We start from the raw sequence: 24,517 nt of genomic DNA on the forward strand, positions 1-24,517 counted from the left end.
TCTCTCTCTTTGGATCTGTGAGCCAGGCTGCAAAGCCATCAGCTTCAAGAGGTGACTAACTCCCAGGACATGCACCTCCCTTAAAAAATCTATATCCGGTCTTACATGGAATCAATGCCTACAGTCACCTTGTATCTAAGCAAATTGAATAAAGCTGAGAGCCCCAGCAAACCTGCTTATTTATCTCATGACAAGGGAAACAACTTTCAGTTCTGCAGGACTTGACACCTTTGTCAATAAAATCTGCAGATTGCACAATATAGAGTTGTTTTAGAATTCATCTTCCTGACAATAACAGGACTTGCCAAGATAAGAGCATCCAGGGGTTACTATGGCAGCCATAGCTTTGCCCCTGTTTACATTTTACAGAGGAACAATTCAGTGAATTTGCATCAGCTTGGAGAAGAATAAGGAAAGGATTTTAAAGCAAATGCCTCTTTTTGGTTGCTTTTTTGTTTTCACACATCTAAAGGAGGCAACCAGATTTGATTTTTTTTTTTAAAGAAGCACTTAGTTTTAATAGCTGATTAGCCTGCAATAAGGTCGAACTTGTGTTTTGTTTCTAATTAGCAATAAAAACAACAGGGTATTATGTTTGCACTTGCTTCACTGTAGCATCTTTCCAAGATGTTCTAGTCACGCTGTTCGAAAGTGCCATATACATCGGAAATGTGCATTTATATTCAGAGCGGGCTTATTGTAGGAAGCATAAAAAACTCGCCATAAAGCGGAAGTTTGGGGAAGGTGGGGTCGAGTTGAAGGTAGTAAAAGCCTCTCAATTGCCTGATTGTGTGAGTTGAAGTTGCTGGTAGGGTGAATCGCCGTTTGTGGTTTCACAGCTCTGGGATAAATGACACTTCCAATCACATTTTCCTATACAGGTGTAAAATATACAAATTGGGTGAGGAAAATGGTAGCATCATTGAAATGTATAAAAGCAAAAAGCCTGGGAAGCAAGCATATGGCGGGGAGCCGGCCTGGAGAGGCAGGGGACTTGGGCGGGAGGCTGCACACACCTTAGCTTTCTAGAACAGTCGTCTCAAGGGGCTGGAGCACAGTCTCCATCCTTCCACATCTAATTTGGATGATTCCGTGATTATTATATCATTAGGGTATTCCCTGCCTAGAGTGGGGTTTTTTTCTTTATTCATAGCTCTACTTTGCCTTGTTTTTTTTCCTCAACTCTTCCAGGTTTGCCATGAAAAGCATGTTAAACCAAGCAACAATGCAACTTTTGATTGTTTCCATTCTGGTGAAATAACAGATTTGATGAGCAATAAGATAAATCGTTATCCGTAGATAATTACAGAGGCTGAAAGTGCTATGTTTTACGTGTTTCCTATATAGCCGAAGATGTGACTCTTCCCTTTATTTTATTCCTGTTCCCAGTAGGTCAGACAATTCCCTCCTTGCTTATAAAGGCTACCTTAAAAAAACCTTTTTTAACCTCTACCCCTAAAGGCTTTGGAAATGAGTGTGGCTTTGAGGGGGACACTTCAAGCTTTAACGAGGCGTCAGTGGCTCCAGTACCAGTTTCCTCTGCAAACTCAGGCCATGGCCTGAGGTCACCTCGTATTTCTGCACCTGATTTTATAGATGACAACACCAAGGCCTAGAGCAATTAAGGGACTTGCCCAAAGTCACAAGATGGTTTCATTTCACCCACGACTATAGTTGTAATTACAGTATGTGGGCTCTCTGAGGAGTTGCTGAAAACCCGTGTCTGATATTTCCTGTGGACCCTCGGCCTCCAGACCCACAAGCCTTGTCCACCCTTGATTGTGCGGAAGCCAGGCCTGTTGAGTAAATCGCAATTAGGAACACTGAAAAACGAGGAGAGGGAGAACACGAAGGGAGCAATTTTAATGTACAGAATCATAGGAATGGATGCTTTTGTGCGTATCAAAATAAGATTAGGGAAAAAGGTATTAAACAATGTTTAAAATAATAAGTAATTGTTAAGGGCTTACCAAGTGTTAAATGCTATTCTAAGTGTTTTAAGTGTTTTATCTGCATAATCTCATTTTTTCACAGCCCAGCCCTAAGAAGTAGGTACTACTGTTATCCCCATTATGTAAATCAGGGGAACGAGGCCCAGAGAGGTGAGGCAGATCTCCAGGTGATAGAGCTCTCAGGGTGTAGAACCAAGATTTGCCCCAAGCCAGCCTGACTGCAGTGCTGTGCTCTTCACCTCTGCACCCTCGTCCTACCCGTGGGAGCAGGTTTGCAGGTCTAACTTTATTCCCTCAGGCTGCAGCAGCCCTTGGTCCTCTTGCAGAGGAAAACCGGAAATGGCCATCAGCCCATGCCAGCTTGAGTGCTTCTTCCGGGCTTGGTGACAACTGTAAGCCATCAGCCTGGTTAAATAACCCCCTGCTGTTCACCCTTTTCCAGTGGATTATGACAGGACGAACCTAAGGAAAGAACCACGACAGTAGATCCCTGTTTGCTGTCTATTTTTGCACAAGTGACCTGTCTTTTCCGATTCTCAGTTTCGTCATTTATCAAAAGATGGTTGTTCCTTCCCTCCTACCTTATAAAATGTGCAGAATCACACGGCCATATACGATATAACTACAAAATGATGTACAATGAGAAGGGGGTGGTGTTAGGATTCTCATTCTGATGATACATCATAAGGGTGTGTTGTGGATAAAGGAGGTCATACATCTCAAGTACTTAGTTTTAATAGTGCCTGACACATCGTGGACACATGTTGGTTATTGCCTACTAATTATGGTCATTACTAATGTACCTTGCAGTGATTTCAAGTTAACATATTCAGCTCGGTCCACGCTCAATTTGCAGAGAATGCTCAATGCCTCCAAGATAAGCAGCAGGTACTTTTGTTTCCATTTTGGGGGTAACTTGTAACTTTTTCAGTCTCACATTGTCCAGATTTTACTCGTCTAGAGCTATGCTTTTCTTACTTTTCTCTTTTAAGTGGCACAGACAACCCTGCATGTAATGATAGAACAGTAATAATAATTCTAGCTTAATGCACTTATTAATGTTGACTCTTTTAAGCGGTGGAGTCCATCCAGGAGCATGATCATATTTATTTTGTATGACTCTCGCGCAGGCCACAGTTATTGTGTGATGATTCTTTTTCTTCTCCTAAATGGTCTTAATTTAAATCTACAGTACAGCTGTTCTGTTTTTACAGTGTCTAGGTGCCAGTCTATTAATTTGTCAGTAATCACTCTGTAATCCACCATTTAGTATCTGCAGGGTTACTTTTAATCAGCTTTTAGGGCTATGGATTCTCCATTGTTCATTTTCACTATTCAACCTTTAACCAGCTACATTGTCATAAGTACCATGATTTTCTCATAGGCTTATAGTGATGGCCAGAGAGATCCTGCAGGAGAAGCTGACATAAAACTTTCTGTTTTAAAAACAATGTTTGGAGTAGAGAACTAGAGTATACAATACTCCTTTAGAGTCTTGTTGCCAGAGGAAAAGAACAGGCCATTTCTAGGCTTTTGGTGTTAAAATGAGCAAGAAAAATATACATTATGCCACAGAGTACCCGAGGAACAACTGTAAAGTGATATTGCTTCTTCTAGTGTTCCTGACCAAACATCTTATCCTGGTGGGCGTTGCCCCTTGAGATGTCACCATGTCTCCTTAGCCCAGAGACACATCCATAGACTAATGTATTTAAAGGTCCTTCTGCTAAACAGCCCTCAGAGTTTCCTTGCTGACCACTGTCTAGTCGTATATGACATTTGAGATATACGGGAATAAAATTACTATAACGCATTGAGATTCATGAAGCCACTGGCACCCAAGCCCTGCAACAAAGATTGTTGCATGCCCAGCAATGACTAGACAACACAGATGCTCCTGCAGCTGCGTCTGCTCAAAAGTTTTGGAGCTCTCTTGGAAATTCTTTCAAAGCCCTGCCACATTCTTTTGAATATCTGAAATATCTTTGTCTTTGGAAAGAAGTTGTGATTTATGGAAACAGCCGAATCACTTGGAGTCAAGTCTGGCGGGAGGTCAAGATGGGTAATGTTAGTTTAGAATTACCCATTATAGACAGGAGTGGTGTCCGGGTTTTCTCAGCAATGACTGGTTTGGTTCTCTCAGTAAAGAATGAGCAGTTTGGTATCCTTAAGCTTGTGGTAGAAAAATACAGATAATTAAAACAAATTTATTATTGTTAACCCCAGTGTCTATTCCCATTTACAATTGCATTTTAACAGAGTAGCATGTGCATGCATATATAAAAGTGTAGGCATGTGTTTGTGTTAATTCTGTGTAAAGAGGCAAATCAATCTTCAGTTAGACAGACATATATAGATAGATATAGCTATATATACTGTTTCTCATGGGATATTTTTCACTCCCTTTTCCCAGACATAGTTTCCAGAATTTTCCTATAAATGTGTGCCTTTCTCATTGTTGATATTCCTCTAAGATAAACAATTCTTAACCTTTATTTTAAGGTTCTACACTTATTTTAGAATCTGCTAAAAATTATAAACCCTTTTGTAGGAGAAATAGAAATGTATACACATTCATGTGATTTGGAAAAGAGGGAACATGGATGCTACATTCAGAAGTTTTGTTTTCGGATTTAGAAAGAAAAGTGGCTTAAAATTCTACATTATAGGATATATTTATAGAAACAAGTGAAACATTGCTTTTCAGAAATAAGCTGCAATTTATTTGTTGCATAGTATCTTTAGTTAATTAACTGAAATTCAGATTGTGTGAATAGGCTAAAAAAAAATAAGTGATGATAAAGGAGAGAAGTTCGTGGATCACTGTGTATTAACATTTGAAATTAAAGTCACAAAAACAATTTCTATTTTCAAGATATAGCAGACAAGATATACTTTAAAACTCTTCTGATACAAAACTTTTAAAAGTTGAATGAAGCGTAAAAGATGTCTTTTAAATGCATATCCAGCTGATATGTGGGTGGAGAGGAGAGGTTCTTAGAAGCGAAAATTCATCAGAATACAGTAATACAGAGAGATAGGTAGTTTAAAGTTGACAGCCTTTCTGAGGACATCTGCCTGTCTCTGGATGTCCAGACTTTTTGCTTTATTGGGCTGCACATAGAAAATAGAAGACAAATGTAGTGTCCATGCAATGCAGGAGATATGATCTGAACTCCCTTCATAAAGGCTAGATTTCATAAGACAAAACTCTCAGTGAAAGAATAGCTACAATATAACCCACTCCAAAGGGAGAGAGGAATCTTGCCTGTCTCTGCTCTGGTTGGATGGACCAGTCAGTCACCTCTGAGAGACCTTAACCCCAAGACAGTTCTCACATGAATGAAGGCCAAAATAGATACTTTCTTTGTGACCTGAAAATGACCAAGCTAAAATTTTAGTTTAAAATGCTCCTGGATTGGTGGAACCCCTAGGCACTTAGCACATGTAAGTGTGTATCATCTCTGGAAGAATGCATTTAGAAACCATGACTCAAAGAATTCTCACAGATAAAATGCCAAAAACATGAGTCATAATAAGATATCATAATGCAAAATGCATGAGAGAGCAAGCTTTATAAAAGTCAGCAGAAATAACAAAGAGTAGAATTAGACCCACTGAATCTGCAAAAATGTGAATCAACCTCATATATAAACTAAATAAGCTGAATATATTTGAAAACATACTGGAGGGCATCAAAAGAAGAAGTACAATACACTATGAAATATGACAAGGTAGATTTGAAAACTACCCAAATAGAAATTTTAAAAATGAAATATATAATAGTTTAAATTACAAACACATTGATGGATGATATAGCAAATTAGTCATAACTTTTTAAAAAGAGAATCATTAAATTGGAAGATAGGTCCAAAGAAGCAATACATAATGTAGACAGAAAATAGTTGAAAATAATAAACAAAGGTCATGAGAATCATAGGATAAAGAGCTGGTTTTCCATATATTTTACTGAAGGCAAAGAAAAAAGATAGTAGAAGGAATAAGGAAAAGAATCAGCCTTAAGAATTTCCAGGATTGATGCAAGGCATGGATCCCCAGAATCAGAAAGCACAAGAAATTCTATGTGGATTATATGAGAGAAAAAAAAAAAACAACAACTCAAGGTAAACACACTGTAATCAAACAGCAGCCAGGAGGAAAAGATACATAACTTTCAAACAAAAACAACCATTAGGCTTTTTGCTGACTTCTCTACAGTAACAATGAAATCTAGTAGACGGCTGAAAACTATCTTCAAAGTTCAGAGAGAAAAATAAATTGTCAAACTGGAAAAGTATTCACAGCAATGCAATCTTTCAAAACGAAAGTAAGATATTTTAAGTTTAACAAAACTAAGAATGTTTACAACCGATAAGACTCTCCCTAAAGAGATTGCTAAAGTATGTACTTCAAAAAGAAAACAATATTCTCCCAAAAAGAAGGTCTGAGATGTAAGAAGATATAGTGAACAGAGAGAATGGAAAACCTGTGGATAAATTTAAACATACAAAACAATAAAATAATGTCTAATTTTCACTCTTAGGAAGAAGATAGAAGTAAAATCCTGGATAATTATAGTATAAATGTTTGGGAGTAATAAGGTTAAAACACTCAAAGTTTACTTTATTGTTTTGGAAAAGGCTAACAATATTAACTTTCAACATTATTACATTAAATATGAATTTTAGAGTGTCTAGGGTAGCCATAAACAAATAGAATTAAAGGTATAACTTACAAACTAGTTGGGGGGGAGACAAAAATAAATCAAGAAAGGAAGAAACATAAGAAACTGAAAATTGTACAATATAAAGCACAAAGTAATCCAAATAAATCAGTAATCACAGCAAACCAAAACTTTAAAAAGATCAAGTTGGATCTTCAAATTCAGAATCCAGAAATATGCTGGTTATAAGACATATACCTAAAATATGTGAAAACATATGACAGAAAATAAAGGTAGAGGGAAAATACACCAGAGAAATAGTAATAGAAAGCTGATGTACTAACATATTAATATCAGCCAAAATAGCATTTAACAAGTTTTCGTTTAAAAAAAAAAAAGCTATTGGTGGTCAAAAGGGTCATAACCCAACCTTAATGATACATTTTTCAGTTAAAACCAGGAAGATTTAAAAATTCTAACTTGTATGTATATAATAACTTGGATTAAGACTACATAAAGCAAAGATGACAAAAGAGAAATTGACAAACTTGATCTCAGAATGGAACATTTTTACAAATTTTTCTCAGTAATGCATCAAGCAAACAAAAACAGATTCAGTAAGCATATAGGAAATTGGAGAAAAACAACTTGCCAATCTCATTTTAACAAACATACATAAATGCCACATCCAGCTAATTAGAAAGTACAGCACAGCACACATAGAGCAATAATGAAAACTGACAACAAATTTCAAAGAATCAATGTCATAGGAATCCTATTCTCTAGGAAAAGGCAATAGAGTAAAACTCAGTAACAAAAAGGTAACATTAAAACCTCAGATCACTGGAAATTATAAAATTCACCTCTAACTCATGGGTCAAAAGTTTAGAATAGAGTATTAGTGAAATATCATATCAAAACCTGTAGGGTGCTGCTAGGTTGGTTCTTGGAGAGAGATTTATAAGTATAAAGATTTATATTAGAAAATAAAAAAGGCAAAAAGACTAAAACAAGAAAGGCTTACCATGCAAATGAAGAAATAAGAATTTTTTTTAAATGAATACACCCAACAAAAGTAGAAGAAAGGAAATCATAAAGATAAAAGCAGAAATCAATCAAATACAAAACACAGATGTAAGAAAGAGGGTCAACAAAGCCAGACTTTGTTTGAAAAGAGTGATAAAACTAGTGAATTTATGGCAATAATAATTGAAGTGAGGAGGGAAGTATAGAAGGCAAAGAAAGATAATAGAGAAGGAAGGAAAGACAAAAAACAATATTATGGAGAGTCTACAATTGCAAATGCCATTGAGGTGAAAAGACTAACATATTATGAACAACTAGGTGCCAACATATTTGAAAACTCGGATGAAACATGCACAGTTTTAGAAAAGAATATAACTTACCAAAATCGATTCAAGAAGAAATAGGAAACCCAAATGTTTCTTTAATCATTAAATAAATTAAATCAGTAGTTTAAAATCTTCTCAATAAAAGCCAGCCCAAAAGATTTTCAGCTGCTTCTACCAAGAATTCCATTTTTACACAAGTTCCTCCATAGCATAGAAGAGGGCACTGTCCCAAAGATGCAGCCTAAGTCACTATCAGACAGACACAGAATGAGAATAATAAGGAAATAAAGAAATAGCAGGCCAATTTCACCCATAAACAAGGATATAATAATTCCAAACAAAATTCTAGCAAACCTAATCTAGCAATGTATTTAAGAGAATGCATTCTGACCAAGTTTGGTTTAACTCAGGAATACAGCTTTGATTTGACACTGGAAAATGTATTAATGTAATTCCCCATATTAACAAAACAAGGGAGAAAAGCCAGATGATTATCTCAATGGATGCAGTCATTTGATAAAAGTCCACACTCATTTGTGACAAAAGCTCTAGGTAATCTGAGAATAGAAAGCAACTTCCTTATCCTGATAATGGGTATCAAGAAAATCCCTCCAGTAGGCATCATACCTAAGAGTGAAACATTAAAAGCCTTCCCTTTAATATCAGGAACAGGGCAAGGATGTCTGCTGTCACCACTTCTATTCAAAGTTGCGTTAAAGGTCTCAGCCAGCAAGATAAGGAAAGTAAAGAAATAAAAGGTATAAGATTTGGAGAAGCAGAAATAAAACTGTCATTATTTGCTTATGATACGATTACATTGAAATCCAGAAAGAATATATGAACAAGTTACCAAAATTAATACAAATATAATGACTGAAAGTTACAAAATAAATATGGAAAAGCTTTTTTCATGTATATTTCTATTTGTTGCTGGGATCTAGAGATGCAGATTTATAATAAAAATAATATGGTACTTAGAAATAAATTCAACAAAATATGTGTATGACTTCATTTTAAAAAATGAGGCTTATTGAAATGTGTTAAAAAATGAAATTGAGAAAGAGATGCATTGATGGATAGAAAGACTCATTATCATAAAAGTATCAATTTTCAACAAATTGATCTATAGATTTAATAAAATTCCAAGCGAAATTTCAACAAGCAGATTTTTTGAACTTTGTAAGATAATTCTAAAACTCATATGGAAAGCCTATATGGCAGGTACAAGAATAGCTAAAGTACTCCCAAAGAAAAAGAAAACATCGAGAGACTTACCCTACCAAGTATTAAGATACATAAAACCCACTTTCAGATGGATTACATAATTAAATGTGATACATAAAACTTTAAACTTTTACAAAATACTTTACGACCTCAGAAGAGGAAAGTATTTCCTGAGGCAAAAAGTGCAAAGCATAAAGAATTGATAAATCTATCTTAATAAAGAGTGTTTTTTAAAAGACATTATAAAGATCGTGATAACCTATCAACTGAGAAAATATTTGTGTTTCATATAACCAACAAAGGAGGAGGATTCTGAATATTGAAAGAAATAAGAAAAAAACAAGCAACTTGATAGAAAAAAAAACAAGCTGGATAAAAGACATGAAAAGGCATTTCACGTAAGAGGACACGGAAAAAATGTTAACCTCGTTTGTAATCAGGAAAAAGAAAGTTAAAGACACATCCACCAGATTGGCATCAATTAAAATCTGATAATGCCAAGGGTTAGAAAAGTTGTCCAGCAATGAGAATTCTTCATACCTTGTGGGTGGGAGAATCAGTTGGCACAATTATTTTAGAAAACAATTTGGCATTATATAGTAAAAGCAAAGATGTAAGGTCTCCATATCTTACTACCCAATAGTTCCATTGGTAAACAACTACACCTAGAGGAACTCTTGCACACAGGCATAGAAAATAAATACCGGAGTTCTCTCCCAGGGTGCTTTTGCTTTTTGTAATAACTAACCACTGGACACAACTTGGGTGTCCATCGACAGGAAAATGGATCAATAAATTGTAGGACATTCGTGCAAAGGCATGCTATTAGCAAAGAAAATGAGCCAGGCACATCTACACATGTCAGTCTGGTTGAATCTCAGAAATGGGATGTTGACCAAGAAAAACATGTGACTATTTCTATCAAGTTTAAAAGTATGAAAAAACACACAATATATTGTTTAGGGATCCATATATATAAATGATAAAACTGCAAAGGAGGGGAGGTTGGGCAGGGTTGCTTTTGTATTTTTGCTCATTGCACAAGGACATCTAGCCAAGAGGGTGAGTGGAGCTAAGATTTCGTCCGTTAAACTACTTCCAAGCCTCTCCACTTGAAGGAAAGGGGACCTTTTCCAAGTTCACTCAAAGCCACTATGTTGGGGGTGGAGGTGACATACATGGGAGTGTCAAAGGTATTGGCAATATTTTGTGTCATAAGCGGGATAGTAGTACATAACTGGCTGTGTTATTTACATTTTGTAAGTGAACATATGGAGAGCACATTCTTTAAGTATACATATACATACATATATATATACACAACATATATAATTACACATATAATGTATGCAGTTTAAATTTACATACATATATGGAATATATATGTATATGCTTTGTATGTATGAGGTGTGATATATCTTAGAATTTTAAAAATTTACCTAAAGCATGTGGCATCAAGTTTTCTTAACATGGCTATTTTATTAACTAATAAAAAAAGGAGTAAATAATGAATTTCCTATGGCCAATCACTATTTTTCTTAGGAAAATTGTATATATTTTATGTTACATTTTTATATCACACATATAACCTTGCCAAATGATTTGAACTGATCTTGGTCAGGAGAATGTCTTTTCCCAACTTTGAGAAATCAAAACTCAACAATCCCATAGTGAAGTTTGAATGAAGCTGCCCCCAAAAGCAATACAGAGCTCGTGTTATGTTAAACATCAAGTAGCTTCTATCCTTGTTACTTTTTCTCTCTATTTCTCTCTCTAAAAATATAAAATACTTATGAGGCCGCAGAGAATGACATCTTTAAATAAAACTTGATGGCCAGGAACAATGTTTACCTGGAAGATGAAGAGTCTTCCCAAAACAGTCTCTCAGAGAATTACAGAAACCGAGCCTGCTCACCGTGGGCCAGACTGTCAGTAAATCAGGCCTCTCAGTGTACAAGGTACTCAGAAGTTGTGGAGAAGAGGAACTTCCTGTGTGGAGTTCATGGTCCTGAACAGAAGCCAGCTTCTCTCCTCGGCTTTATTCACCTCTAGCGTCCCCTCTGGGAGATGACTCTGTGTGTGGGTCAACACCATAGTGGAACAGGGAAGCTCACCATCTCTACTTAACTCCATCAGGCACTGGTACTTCTATCTATGAAGATCAAATGGTTGAATCCTTCCCATTTATACACAGCTGTCTGATTTCCAAAGGGCTTTCGCATGTGTGATCCACTTGAGCTTCCAAGCACGGCTGTGAGGAAGGGATAGAACAGAAGATGTCAGCATTTCTGGTCATGAGATGGAGAAGCTCAGGTCCCAAGATGTGAGATGACTCCTGTAAAGTCCAGTCAGGCAGGTGTTCTGGCTCCTTCTCCAATATTCTTCCTTTACCTTCCATGGAGGATTGGATTAAAGCAGAAGCAAAGGAGAAGACGGAGGGGAAAACGAGAAAGATGAAGGGTTAGATGAAGAAGGGGGACTGGGGAAAAGGCCAAATGGCAAAAACTCTGGTGCGGAAATAATGAGAGTAAGCAGAGGCAGCTCTCAGCCGAAAGGTGTATCTCGAGTGTTTCCTAGGAGCCCCATCACTCACTAGGCGAGAGCAGATTAGAACGAGAGGCAACATTTGCCATAAAGAAAGCGGTGTAATCAGGGATGAGCAGGCCTACTTGAGGGGGTTTTGGATTACGAGTTGAAATTTAGGTCTCTCTGTTCCAGGACCTTCTCTTTGTTCTCTTCTTCACAGCAACCCGCATCAGGCGAGCAGCATCTGCCCCTGTGATGCTGGGTGATCATCCAGATCTACAGAATAGGCATGCCTAGTACTGTATGGGCATCACTCATAGTCACCATGACTTCAGGATGGGTTTAGGTCTTCCCAGAAGCCTGCCATCTCAGGACCCCACTCTCCAGCAGGCACACACACTTTGAGTGCTGGAACAAACTGAGGCCTTATGCTCGGCCTCTTTGCCAGTTGGCTTCCAGCTCCAATCCTTAAGTACTGCAGCCCATTGCCAGTGTGATGCTGGGTATTCCTGCGTAACTTTTTAGCAAAGTTCTAGCCAAGCTCTGGCAAGATGCAATTGAAGACAAGAAAAAACAGTCTCTCCTTAGGTGGAGGTCACTATACAATAGTGCAATTCTTGGAATCTAAAGGTTGAGTTTTTTAAGCTAACGATTTGATCTCCATTGCCTTAGTGTAAATTGGAAATGGATACCATATCTTTAATGCTAATTAGGCATTGCACTACTTAGTCTTCCAGGCCTCATGCAAATAACAATTAGCAATAATTTAGCAGTTGTACATGCTGGCATCTTCTAAGCCATACCATTGTATACCATTCCAAATTCCTTTGCATTAATTAGGATCATAAGCCAATCAGTACTAATTAGGAAGAAAATAAGTATAATAATAAATGCAACAAAATTAGTGATTTGTATCTGGTCGGTAGTTCCTTCCCTCTGCAATTCATCAAATAGTCTTAATGCGTAGGAACTTCTTGTAATTGAAACTAATTATGAGGTTTCCCCTGCTACTTTGAGCCTCATGTTCAAATCCCACGAAGCTCATTAAATAAGTAACAAAACTGGAATCTTTAACACATATTGTAACTTGGATCATGTTAATTAGCACCACACGCAAAAGGCAGCGAGAGGCCGTTTAGCAGGCCCTGCTAAAAGGAAGGGAGATGGAGCTCTTTACAGTTCTTCAGGGCTTTGAAGAAGCTAGGCCAGTGGTGCGGGTGGGCACTATGGTGAGAAGGTCTGTGTGGTATTTCAGGGGCGGAGAGGGGACTTGGAATCCGAGACTAAGCTACTCCTTGACTGGGGCATTTCCAGCAGTCCCAGTTGGGTACAGAAAACACGAGTTGTGTGATGACCCAGTTACAGGGGAGTCTCTAGTTACTCCGGGAACTTGCTCCATATTTGACGACTCTGTGGCTGCCTCTTCCTTACTTGGGGTCAGTTATAGAGTTTTCTCTTCAAGGTTGAGTGGTGAGCATGAAGGGCCCCAGAGAATTCACTTGCCCTGCACAGACTGAAATTGTATACACATAAATCCATGTGTCTGTTTCTAGTCAAACATATGTACCATTCAGTAGACATATTGACTGTATTCACAGCTTCCAGCGCTGATCTAAACGACTGCCGTTTCTTTTCCATATACAGCTAGATCTGCAGATAGCTCTCTAGGCCTCAATTGAAAGATGCTCAGAAATACGCTCCCCCTCCAATGTGTCTCCTGCCCTCTGGTCTGTGCCATGGAGCAGTCTAACGTCAAGCACTGGGGATAATGGTGGGGAAGGTTGGATACAGGGAAGTAAATCCACAGGGATGTTGGTTTATGGTGTACCCACCTACGGCACTAGAACTCCATAACAATATTATTTACTGCTGTTTTATGAGAAGTAGTTCTAAAATGACCCTAACCGAAAACACTTGTTACTCTACCACTGTGACTTCTCAAGCTTGATGGCTTGATGAGAAAAAAAGGCATGACAAGAGATCTCCAGGCACCCAGCTGAATCAGAGCTAATGATATCTTAAACTGTTAATGTTGACCTTATATATTTGGGGACAGAATCTTCTGATTCTTATATAATAAACAATTAATAATCCTGAATATCCTTATATCTCTAGCCTTGCCTAAGGCCTCACTCCTAAACAAAGCAACTCCCACTATTTATTCTATAGCTTGGAAAAATCATTCCTTTTTTTTTTTTTTTTTTTTTTTTTTTTACTATTCTAACTCTGATTATCAATACAAGATCTAGTTTTGCATGGTTCCAAGTTGTTTGATGAGAATCTTAAGGGCGAGTTCTGTCTGCCTAACCCGACTATCAGTTATTCCAGAGCAGGACTCCCATGGATCATACTCCTTTTGAGCCCTACAGTGGCTGACTCATGCTGAGAACCAAAAGTTTCCAGTCAGTTCTGATTGTTGATTAATTAAACATTTAAAGAAGCATTCAGAACTTAGCATAAGAATGATACTTTCAAAGTACAAAAATGCAATTTTAACTATTCTTAAATTATTCTCAGTATTTTAAATGTTATGTGGTATGAGTGGGTGGGGAGGTGAGTAGTCTGCAGTCTTAATATTATCTACTAATTGATACCTGAAAAGAACTCTGGGACATGTGCAGTGTGCATCCACATCACTTGCATTATTTTAGTAGATGTTAATGGATCATGAACTTGGGGCTTTTTTTTTTTACATAGGCACAATGGGATAGAAAGTTAGAACATGGGGCTGGCCCTGTGGCGCAGCTGTTAAGTTCACATGTTCCGCTTCTCAGCGGCCCGGGGTTCGCTGGTTCAGATCCCGGGTGCGGACGTGGCACCGCTTGGCAAAAGCCATGCTGTGGTAGGTGTCCCACATATAAAGTAGAGGAAGATGGGCATGGATGTTAGCTCAGGGCCAGTCTTCCTCAGCCAAAAGAGGAGGATTGGCAGTAGTTAGCTCAGGGCTAATCTTCCTCAAAGAAAAAAAAAAAAAGAAAGTTAAAACCACTTAACTGGTAAATCATGGCAACCCCTTTTAAGAATGCTCCATAATAAACCGGAAAATAATAGTTATTAGTTTGTCTGCATTGCTAAAATTAGCTGACCTGGTTAATCCATATCATACTGGTTGATTCAATTTGTCTGTGTATGCACAGCCCCCAACATCACACAAAATATTTTTGAGGACATAATTCTGTATCATGTAATGCTGAGTAATTGACGATGAAACCAGTAAGTTAATAGTTAGGTCCTGTCACTAGTAGCTTACAGTCTAGAGGTTTTCATATCAAGAGCTCGTGACTGATCATGGAGAAATTAAATACAGCCAAATTAAAACGTTTAACCAAGAAAGAAAAAAAAGCAAAACACAAAAGGCTTGTTAGTCATTCTTTTTTTAACCAGAGATTATAGTTACCACTATTCTTTTGTCCACAGTCCAATGTTACATTATATGACAATAACCTGTTGTGTGCCTGCCTGCTCTTCTAGCACTGGACTCTGGCTTCCTTGCTGGCGTGAAGGCCAACAAATGGTCTCAGACGGTGGCTAAGCAAGAACGATCCAATTTAAGTAAGAAGGACACCTAGGCCAGATTTCTGAGCCAAAACCGCCATCGTCCTTAGAGAATGACACAGGGGGCTGGTCTTAGTTATTAGGGAATCAGTGTAGACATTTGGACTTGGACAGACGTGAGCACACTTTGGTTAGTAGAATCAAGTCATCTGGCAGAAGCAGAGTCACAAGGGAAAAGCAAGAGCCAGGGATGTGCACCAGGCCCAAGGCCGGGCAGGAGCTTCGGTGAGCAACCAGGATGCTCAGCAGCCCACAGGTTGAGGTCTTCTGTACATGCTCCTGACTGGAAATAAGGCAAGGAGGTTAGGGGGTGATGGTGAAGGGGTCGAGGGTAGGATTGGAGATAACAGTTAGAGCCCCATGGATCATTATAAAGCCCCCTCCCTCCAAATTTGTTCAAAATTTATTTGTCTAAGTCTTACTAAATATTCAGTCATGTGCCACATAACAACGTTTCAGTCAATGACAGACCGCGTATAGAACGGTGGTCCCATAAGATTAGTCCCATGTAGCCTTGGTGTTTAGTAGGCTCTGCCATCTAGGTTTGTGTAAGCGCACTTGATGGTGTTCGCACAATGACAAAATCACCTCCTGATGCATTTCTCAGAACATGTCCCCGTCGTTAAGTGACACATGACTGTAATTTTGAAATTAAAAATATACGTGTATGTTTTAACTTGATAAGAACACCTCTCAGAGTTCTACAGCTTTTCCATCTTATGCTTTTCTCACTTACAAAAGAAAAGAAAAGGCAAAGAAGTATGGAAATATAGCGAAGACCTTAAACAGTAACTAAAGTACTGCTGAAACTCTATATGACTGATCTGGGAGGCCCAGTGGGAGTTATGTGTATATGAAAATACACACACACCCCCTAGGAAACTTCACACTAGACAGAGTACATGCTTTACACTTTTATTCACTTAAATGTGGTGCTGAGTTACAAAGACAGCACGAACAACAGAGATGAGGCCAGGAGGTATTGAAGGACCCCCACAAAAGGAAGATTGCAACAGTCCAGGTCCTGACCCCTTTGCAGATAGGATGCTTCTTTAGTATGTGTGCATTCATTCATTCATTCATTCACTCTCCATTTACTGAGCACCTCCTCTGAATCCAACCCGGCAGTGAATGCTCCAGCTACCAAAAACAGCAGTGTATCCCAGGGACTGCCGCGTGAACGGGGAGTGAGACCGACTTGGCTTCAAGTCTCAGCTCTTTCACATTTTTGGTAAGTGGCATAGCCACTCAAAGCCTCAGTTTCCCCATTCATAAAATGTGGACAGTATTAACTCCCACATCACTGGGTGTCGTGAGGATTGAATCTGATAATACCTGAAAAGCTCTTAGGTCAGTGTTTGGTACAAAGCAAATGCACAGTAATTGTTAGTTGTTTCTGTTGTTGCTTTTAAATGTCAGTATTCTACATCAGTGAAAGTAGAGGGAGGCGGATGTTGGCTCACAGGAAGAGCTCTCTAACAGGGAGAGCTGTCCACCCAGGACGGACTGCTCCAGGAGGTGGGGAGCCTGTCATCTCATCGCTGCCTGCGTTCAAGCAGAGTTTGACTTTTCCATCTGTCAGGGATGCTGTAAATGAGACTCCTCTTTGAGGAGGAGGCTGGGACAGATGTGTTTTATAAGCTTTTCCAACTCTGCACTCCCGGTCCCATCATTCTCCAAGGGAGCTGCAGTGGGAAAGGAAGTAACATTTTCTTGCATCTTGTGTGCTGGCCTACTGCAAGTTGCTTTACAGATGTGTTCTCCTTTGAGACTTACAAAACCCCTTCAGTGAAGAGATTGCTATTCTCCTTTTGTAGTTAGGGAAACTGAGGCTAAGGAGGGACAAGTAATATACCCAAGATGGCACAACTAGGAAAAGGTAGAAAAGACATTAGACCCCTAGATCCATGCTCTTTCTCTGCACTGCATTCACTCTCAGCTAACCCCTTCTGAGAATTCTCAGGAAAGCTGCCCAAGACAGGATGAAGCCAGGGCGGGATTTTGGCCCCACAGAAGTAGAGGAGATGTTCCTCTTTCCGTCTCCAGATCTTGTGCGTTATCCAGAGCTCCTGCTTCAAAAAAAAAACCTACCTAAAAATACCTCAGATCCGACAAGTCTGAAAAGCTCCCTCAGAAAATCTTCACTTCCGCAGATGGATCTCTTTTAGAAAAAACAAAGCCATCCCATCATCTAGTTACACTGATGAAAGACAGGCCCAAAACAAGCATTCCAGAAATTCACTATAGAATCCCATCTTTCAGATCTGGTATCGGAACAGGGCAGCAAGTGGAAGGAGTGGTGGAGGGTGAGGGTTGAAGCGAATCTTTTTTTTTTGTTGGTCAAGAGGAACAGATTACATTCTTGAATCCTTTGCCATGTTATAAACAAGACTAAGCACACAGCATTCCTTCCAAAGCACATGGCCCTGTTTTTAAAACACAGGTCTGGTCTCCCCTGGAATTTAGTGTTTGTCTCAATACTGTTCTTCCTATTCCCTTGGCATTTATTATAATTCAGTGCTATTAATGGCGGCCAGGAATGGAACAGTTCTTTCATTCATCTTCTCTTTTCCTTCATCTCTCTCTCCATACCCTCTGTCTTTTATAATTATGTTTTTAAGCCTATAAACGTTTCCAAGGGCAGTGCCAAATGTTAAGTGCTGCTGGTGATTACCTTGTGTGGGTGGTTTCATCCTCGTACCTGTAGCCTCCAGTTTTTGCTGGCATGTTGTGTTTCCTTCTCCACAGTACTCAGAACTCAGCGGTGACCTCAACTGAGGAGATATTATTGAGTTTCTTTCCTTTACGTGGAAAGGTGTTGGTTCTTTTCACCTTTTCAGGCCAGTTTTAAGGGGTCAATTGAAAATGTGAACCTCAGGGGACCCTGGAAATTTGTCTGAAGACTAGAACACTGGGGGCTTTAACTCTCACCACTTCTTTGGGGATTGGTAGTTAAAGACTTGGGTTGTTGGGGTGGGAAGGATGAGTACTTTGATATATATGAGATATTAGTATTGAGTAATAAGATGAATCCATTTAAGAACTGTACTGATATGTACTAAGCCAGATGAATAGGTCCTTGTCTCAAGAGGATACCTCACATTCCATCAAGCTGCCATTGCTCAAAGAATTTTCAGAATATGTCTGGAATTGCCTGCAGACACCTTGGTGCATTCTCTTTTACATATTCTTAGTCAGGGGAAATCTTCATCTTCTGTACACACCACTAGTGAATCAGTATTTTTTTTAGTTCCCAATCTATGGTTATTACAGGATCCTGAGACTGACTTGGTTGGTTGGTTCACTGTCTGGTTCTAACGGCTGCAAACTTCCAGCAACATTTGAGCAATGGCAGTATCATTGGGATGCATGATTTGCTTTTTGTGATGACTCCCTTCCATTATGATCCACTTATGTATGTAAGTCCAGGCCTGTTCAGTGAGCCATCCTCCTATTCAAGGAGCATGGTGAGACTGGCAGTCTACACAACCCAGCGCCATCATGAGCCCACTGCAGGGGCAATGTCTGCTCTGGGTGCACCTTCACAGCGAGTGCTTCTGACTGTAAACACGTGAAGAAGACCACCTACATCCTCACAGTCACACCATCTTCATGTGAGTCCAACAAAAGACCCCGCCTCCCCTTCCACATTAGATGCCCGAGGAAGAGCAGTATCATGAAAAAAAACAAAAACAGTAGTTATCTGAAAGTCACATTTCTTAAATCTTTAGAAGGCATTTGCTTGCACAGGGATGCAAATGTCTGTTGACAGTAGGAGTCTAATGTGGTGGCTCTGTTCAAATTCAGGATGGGTTTCCTTTCTTAAAGTTGGGCTCTGTGATTTGGGTGTGGGTAGTTTTTTGGTAAGATTGTATCCTACTAGATACAAGCCACCTTGGTGCAGTTTTGTTCTCCAGACATTTGGCAATGTCTAGAAACCTTTTTTATTGTCACATTAGGGGGAGGGGTTTCAATGGGCATCTAATGACTAGAGGCCAGGGATGCTGCTAAATCATCCTACAAGTCACAGGACTGCCCACCTCCCCTCACAAAAAAAACAAAGAATTATCTGACCCAATATCAAGAGTGCTGAAGCTGAGAAATCCTATACCAGCACAAGTCTCACCTGGGGAAATCCGAGGCAGTATAGGGCATGATGTGAACACAGCCCTGGCCAAATACTGTGTGCACTCCTGCCGTCTTTGATCAACGTTTAGTATAGGGGCCACTTACTGTGCTTCTCTTTAATGCATGTCATGAAAATAAGGATGCTCCAAGTATTCTTTGGCATCCTGAACTCATCTTTTCTGCACCAATGTTGAGTGTGAACATTGCCCTCATGGTACCCCAGGCATGGCGCATCCTATCACACGCACTATGCAGAAGACATACATCTCTGCCATCCATGCGTTTGTAATCTTAACTTTCTATTGTGTAACTAGGTGCCTATTATAGAATCAAAGAATATGAGAACTGAAAAGGATCTTCTAGATATCTTACGTGTGAGGAAACAGAAATCTCAAGAATTCAACTAACTCTTCCGGTAGATAGAAGCCGAGTCAGGATGAGAACGAGGTCTCCTGGACCCAACCTGGTGCTTATCTCACCACCTTCTTTGTACCACACTTCCTTCTAGTAGGCATGAAGAGCAGCAGACCCAGTCAATTGTACCCAGCGTGTAACAGATTTCTTTACATGCCCCGGCAGCGAAATCACGGGCTCCACTCAAGGGTGCAAGCATATTTATCTCTGCTGCTGGACCCTGCAGAGTCTCTGAACTGGAATGCTCATTTCCTTGACTTTTCTGCTGAGATTAGAGAATGGTTTTCTTTCTTCAGTTCACTCCCCATGTCATTTTTAAAACATCATTAATTGACATTGGGAGCAATCATGATAAGCTTCTCCATCATCATAGTCAGGGAATATACTAGGAATCTAACTCAAGTAAGACAAAGGAATGTCATGGATTGTGATTGTTAGTTTAAAAATAAATAAATATGAGTAGCCTGGTGATCTACAAAGTATTGTAATGGTTTTGCCACAATATCTCAATGAAGGAATGAAACCAATATTGTGACAAGACAGACACCCACCATCATCACTACACGAAGAAGAATTTTATACTAAGAGTGTGAACCTCAGTATACTATGAAGTCATATTTTCTTTTCCTTGGAGTATACGGAAACAAAGTCTTGATGGTCAATCTTTTGGAAATTCCCCAAATTAAGGTTATTTCAAAACATTCTTGGCTTTACCATTAGGTAAGTGAAAGAAGGTATAATCGTGATTTTTCTGATGGGAAAACTGAGCAGAAGAATATTCAACCCACCATCCAGAAGGTGGGCCTGGTTTAAGATGTGGCCTCTAATACAGCTCTGGTCATAGGGTCAACAGACTCTTAAAATTAAGAAAGAACTTCTAGGCCACCCAGATCAGCTTCCAGAAAATGCACACTGGGTCCGCGCCCAGGACTATGTTAAAGAGGAGATGTGAAATAAAACTCAGGGAAAGAGATGTAAGTGCCATAAACAGTGGTTGGAGAGGATAAAATGCAAAACTACCTGCAGATTCACCAAATCAGGGAATAAACTTTAAAAGCAATTCAAGGCCTGACTCAAGCCCTTCCTCCTCCATGAAGTTTTAAAAACTGTTTGAACCAGCATATTTCCTCCTCTACTCAGCACCCCCAATTAATATATATCTGTTCCTACTAGCTTGCCCTTTAATTGTTTTTTGTAGGTTTGTTCAGTCTCTGCAAGTGCATCAGTTTGCCTGAGCTTCCATAACAAGGTACCACAAGCTGAGGAGCTGAAACAACGGAAATGTATTGTCTGGTAGTTCTGAAGGATGGAAGCCCAAGATAAAGGTGTCGGCAGGATTGGTTCCTTCTGAGAGCTATGAGGGAGAAGCTATTCCATGCCTCTCCTTGCTTCTGGTGGTTTCCTGGCAAACTTTGGCATTCCTTGGCTTATAGACAGATCAGCCTCGTCTCTGCCTGCGCATTCACATGGTGTTCCCCCTGTGTGTGTCTGTATCCAGATTGCCCCTTTCTATAAGGACTCCAGTCATATTAGACTGGAACGCACCCTAATGACCTGGTTTAACTTGATCACCTCTCTGAAGACTCTACCTCTGAATAAGGCCACATTCTGAGGTGCTGGGGGGTGACTTAAGACTCCAACATATCTTTTTGGGCAGGAGACAATTAAACCCACAATAACAACCAAACTTTAATGTCCTGAGGGCAGGAATTCTCTTATATCCATGTGCCTCTATCGCATCAGGCTAACTGTGTGACACACGGCAGACTTATTGGTTAATCAGAGATGCAACGTGAGGCATGAATACATGGTCTGTTCAGCTCAGGGTCTGGTCTGGAGTGGCACAGGGCTGGTTTGTGGAAAAATATTATTTAAGAAGTTTTGCCAAAATATGCTCTACTTCCCCCAGTTATACACCTTCTCATTTGTAAACTGCAAAGTTGAGAAAACTCTGTGACTCAACCATGCCTTTAGCGGAAGTGTGAGCATTCCATCCCCAGTCAATTCATTCCTGAGCCAGCACCTGCCCCACCCACACCATCTCTTCCTGAATCTGTTTCCAGTTCCAGCTAATCCCAGTCAATGGATCCCATTTGTTTTGTGCAATTGTTGTTTTTATCTCTTTAATTCATCCTGTATAGTAATATACTACATTAGATGAGTGTTCTTGTTCATTTATCTTGTTCTGTCTTTCTCTAAATATGCTTCCCATAAAACAATACACATTTTGAGGGCCTATTGTTAAGATGGAACAAAAGATCTCTAGTACTCTTTAAAATCCCACTGTGATTATTATTCTCCTGTTTAAGAGCTTACATTGACTCCAGAGAGCCTGCCAGATAGAGCCTATATTCCTTAGTTTGATGATCAAGGCTTCCAGATGATGTTCCCACATTCACTTCCAACCATCTTCCCTTATGTCTCTTCATAAATCCTTTGCACCAGGACATGGTCTCCTGATCTCTCCCATCTTGTCTTTCCCACCTCACAGCTGTGAATTTTTTCTATTTCTCATTTTTCCTACCATCATTAGGATTCACTCACATATTTAACCTGGAGATATTATTATTTAAAGACATTCAAAAATGAATTCTCTCTTCTAAATTGTCAGCTGGCCATATTATGTCTCTTTATTAAGGCCAAACTATTGCTTGTCTCCAACATGATCCAGTAGCCTTTGAAGCTGTTCTGTGGATTCAAAAGGTGTTCAGGTAGGACTATGCCTGTATTACCTAAGATCAGAGTGGATCTATCCATTCAGGGCCCAGAAGTTCTGAAAGGCAGGTATTTGCCCAGATTCTCCTGCAGGAATGATCCAATAATGCCGTCAGAGTTTGTAGGTTATCAAAACCCCACATTGTCCCAACAACTATTCCTGAAACTTTCCATGAATTCCTGGGAAATCCACAGCTCAGTGCTGTTTTTTGTGGAAGCAAGAGGAACGTTCAAAGAGAGTCAACAGAGCTCTTTGGGCATCATTATTTGATTTTTCCCCCCCTTTTTCTTATAATTTGAACGGCAAAAGTGAAAATTATCTGGTCCCTAGTTTTCCATTTTTTTATTATTTTATTTTATTTTATGTTTTTAAAGATTGGCACCTGAGCTAACAATTGTTGCCAATCTTTTTTTCCTGCTTTTTCTCCCCAAATCCTCCCAGTACACAGTTGTTTATTCTAGTTTTGGGTCCTTCTAGTTGTGGCATGTGAGACGCCGCCTCAACATTGCCTGATGAGCGGTGGTGCCATGTCCGCGCCCAGGATCCAAACTGGCGAAACCCTGGGCCGCCTCAGTGGAGTGTGCAAACTTAACCACTTGGCCACGGGGATGGCCCCCCTAGTTTTCTTCATCAACCTCTTGGGTGTTGAGTGTGTTAAAGGGTAAACTGACGCATATTAAAATTTTAAGAGTTTGAGCAAAAATCAATTCAAATCAGGCAGTGCCGAAACAGAATTGGTCCGGAGTGCTCCACTGACAGGAGCTCAGGAAAAGATTTTCATAGAGGAGAGGCGGAAGTAGAGCAAGGAAATTATTTGACTGGCTATAGCTTAAGCGATTGCCTTATTTGGGAAAGGCTGGGTGGCTGTTTGTGATGAGCTGTCCTTAGGTTTTGATTTCTTAACCTTGAGGCATCTCAGGCTTAGGTTTGGGTTACTTGTGTAGGCTACTAAGGCATTAAAGCCACCTCAGTCTAATGGCCTCCTTGTTTAATGAATTTAACAATTATGTAAACATAAAGTCTCAGTAATAACTCATAGGGAGCCTGATGGGTCTGGCCTGAAGCCTGGTCCTAAGATGATGCATAGTTTCGTCAGAGACTGGGTACGTTCATCGAGGTCTCCCGGAAATTTTAGTATTTGCTTCTCTCCCCATCCCCCTCTTGGGATTAAATCCACATGTACTTCCAAGGAGGGCAGCACAGCATCTGCTCTCAGGGAAGTGATGATGCTAAGATCACATCCTGTTCCTCTCCCAAAGACCAGCTTGAGGGGCTTCAAAGAGCAAAGACTTCGGAATCTGTTAGACCAGGCTTTTACTTCTGGCTCCAATTGTTTACTAGCCTAACCTCAGGCAAAATATTTGAGATCTAAGCCTCAACATCCTTCTCAGAGAAATGGAGATAATAGTGCACGCCTCAAGATATGGAAGGAGAAGCGAAAAAAAATCCCAAAACTCCCTGGTTCTCTCCCTTCCAGCTAAAGGCAAGCTTCTGACTGCCCTATAAGCTAGAAAGAGCAAACTTCAACTGCTGGTATGGGCTTGGTGGTCAGCACAGCAACAGCCGCATGGGGAGGAGAAAACCAGACCCACCTACCCTCTTTGCCCTCCAGGTAGGATTTGGAGCTTGTTTGTGTTTACAACAGCTCTGACAGCAGAACAGTTAAGGTGAGGCAGCGGAACAGCTAGTGTCTCCTTGGCTGTGGGGCAGGATGTGGCACCTCATGCCAGAGCCTGCTTCCACAGATGAGAAAACGGAGAAAACTGGGGAGGCAATTGCCACCTTGCTCTGTGGTGCCAACACTCCCTTTAATGAGGGCTCCTCAGAAGTCATGTTCTCAGAAGGGAGGACGCAGGAAGAACTGTGTTCCCTCCCAGCCGCCAACCATACCTACAGGGCACCAGAAGGAGCTTCGCTCTCAGCCCTGGGCCCTGCAGCCAACCTCACAAAATGCTTTTTGGTGTTTGCCAACGAGGAAGCTCGGTCT

General features: G+C 39.9%; 1 protein-coding gene across 5 annotated transcripts in view; it reads left to right on the forward strand.

Annotated features, from left to right (window-relative positions):
* SETBP1 (SET binding protein 1) overlaps positions 1–24,517 on the forward strand; it is a 360,544-nt gene that overhangs the window by 282,628 nt on the left and 53,399 nt on the right. Inside the window, exon 5 of one of the 5 annotated variants that reach the window (XM_070627582.1) lies at positions 21,013–21,501. The exons of the other annotated variants lie outside the window; for them this stretch is intronic. Within the exon in view, the coding sequence (XP_070483683.1) occupies positions 21,013–21,059 (47 nt within the window). The 3' untranslated portion in view covers positions 21,060–21,501. Of the gene's footprint in view, positions 1–21,012; positions 21,502–24,517 lie in introns of those variants that run through there. 5 annotated transcript variants of the gene reach the window in all.

The sequence above is a fragment of the Equus przewalskii genome, chromosome 7 (genome assembly GCF_037783145.1).
Source record: "Equus przewalskii isolate Varuska chromosome 7, EquPr2, whole genome shotgun sequence".
NCBI classification, from domain to species: Eukaryota; Metazoa; Chordata; class Mammalia; order Perissodactyla; family Equidae; genus Equus; species Equus przewalskii.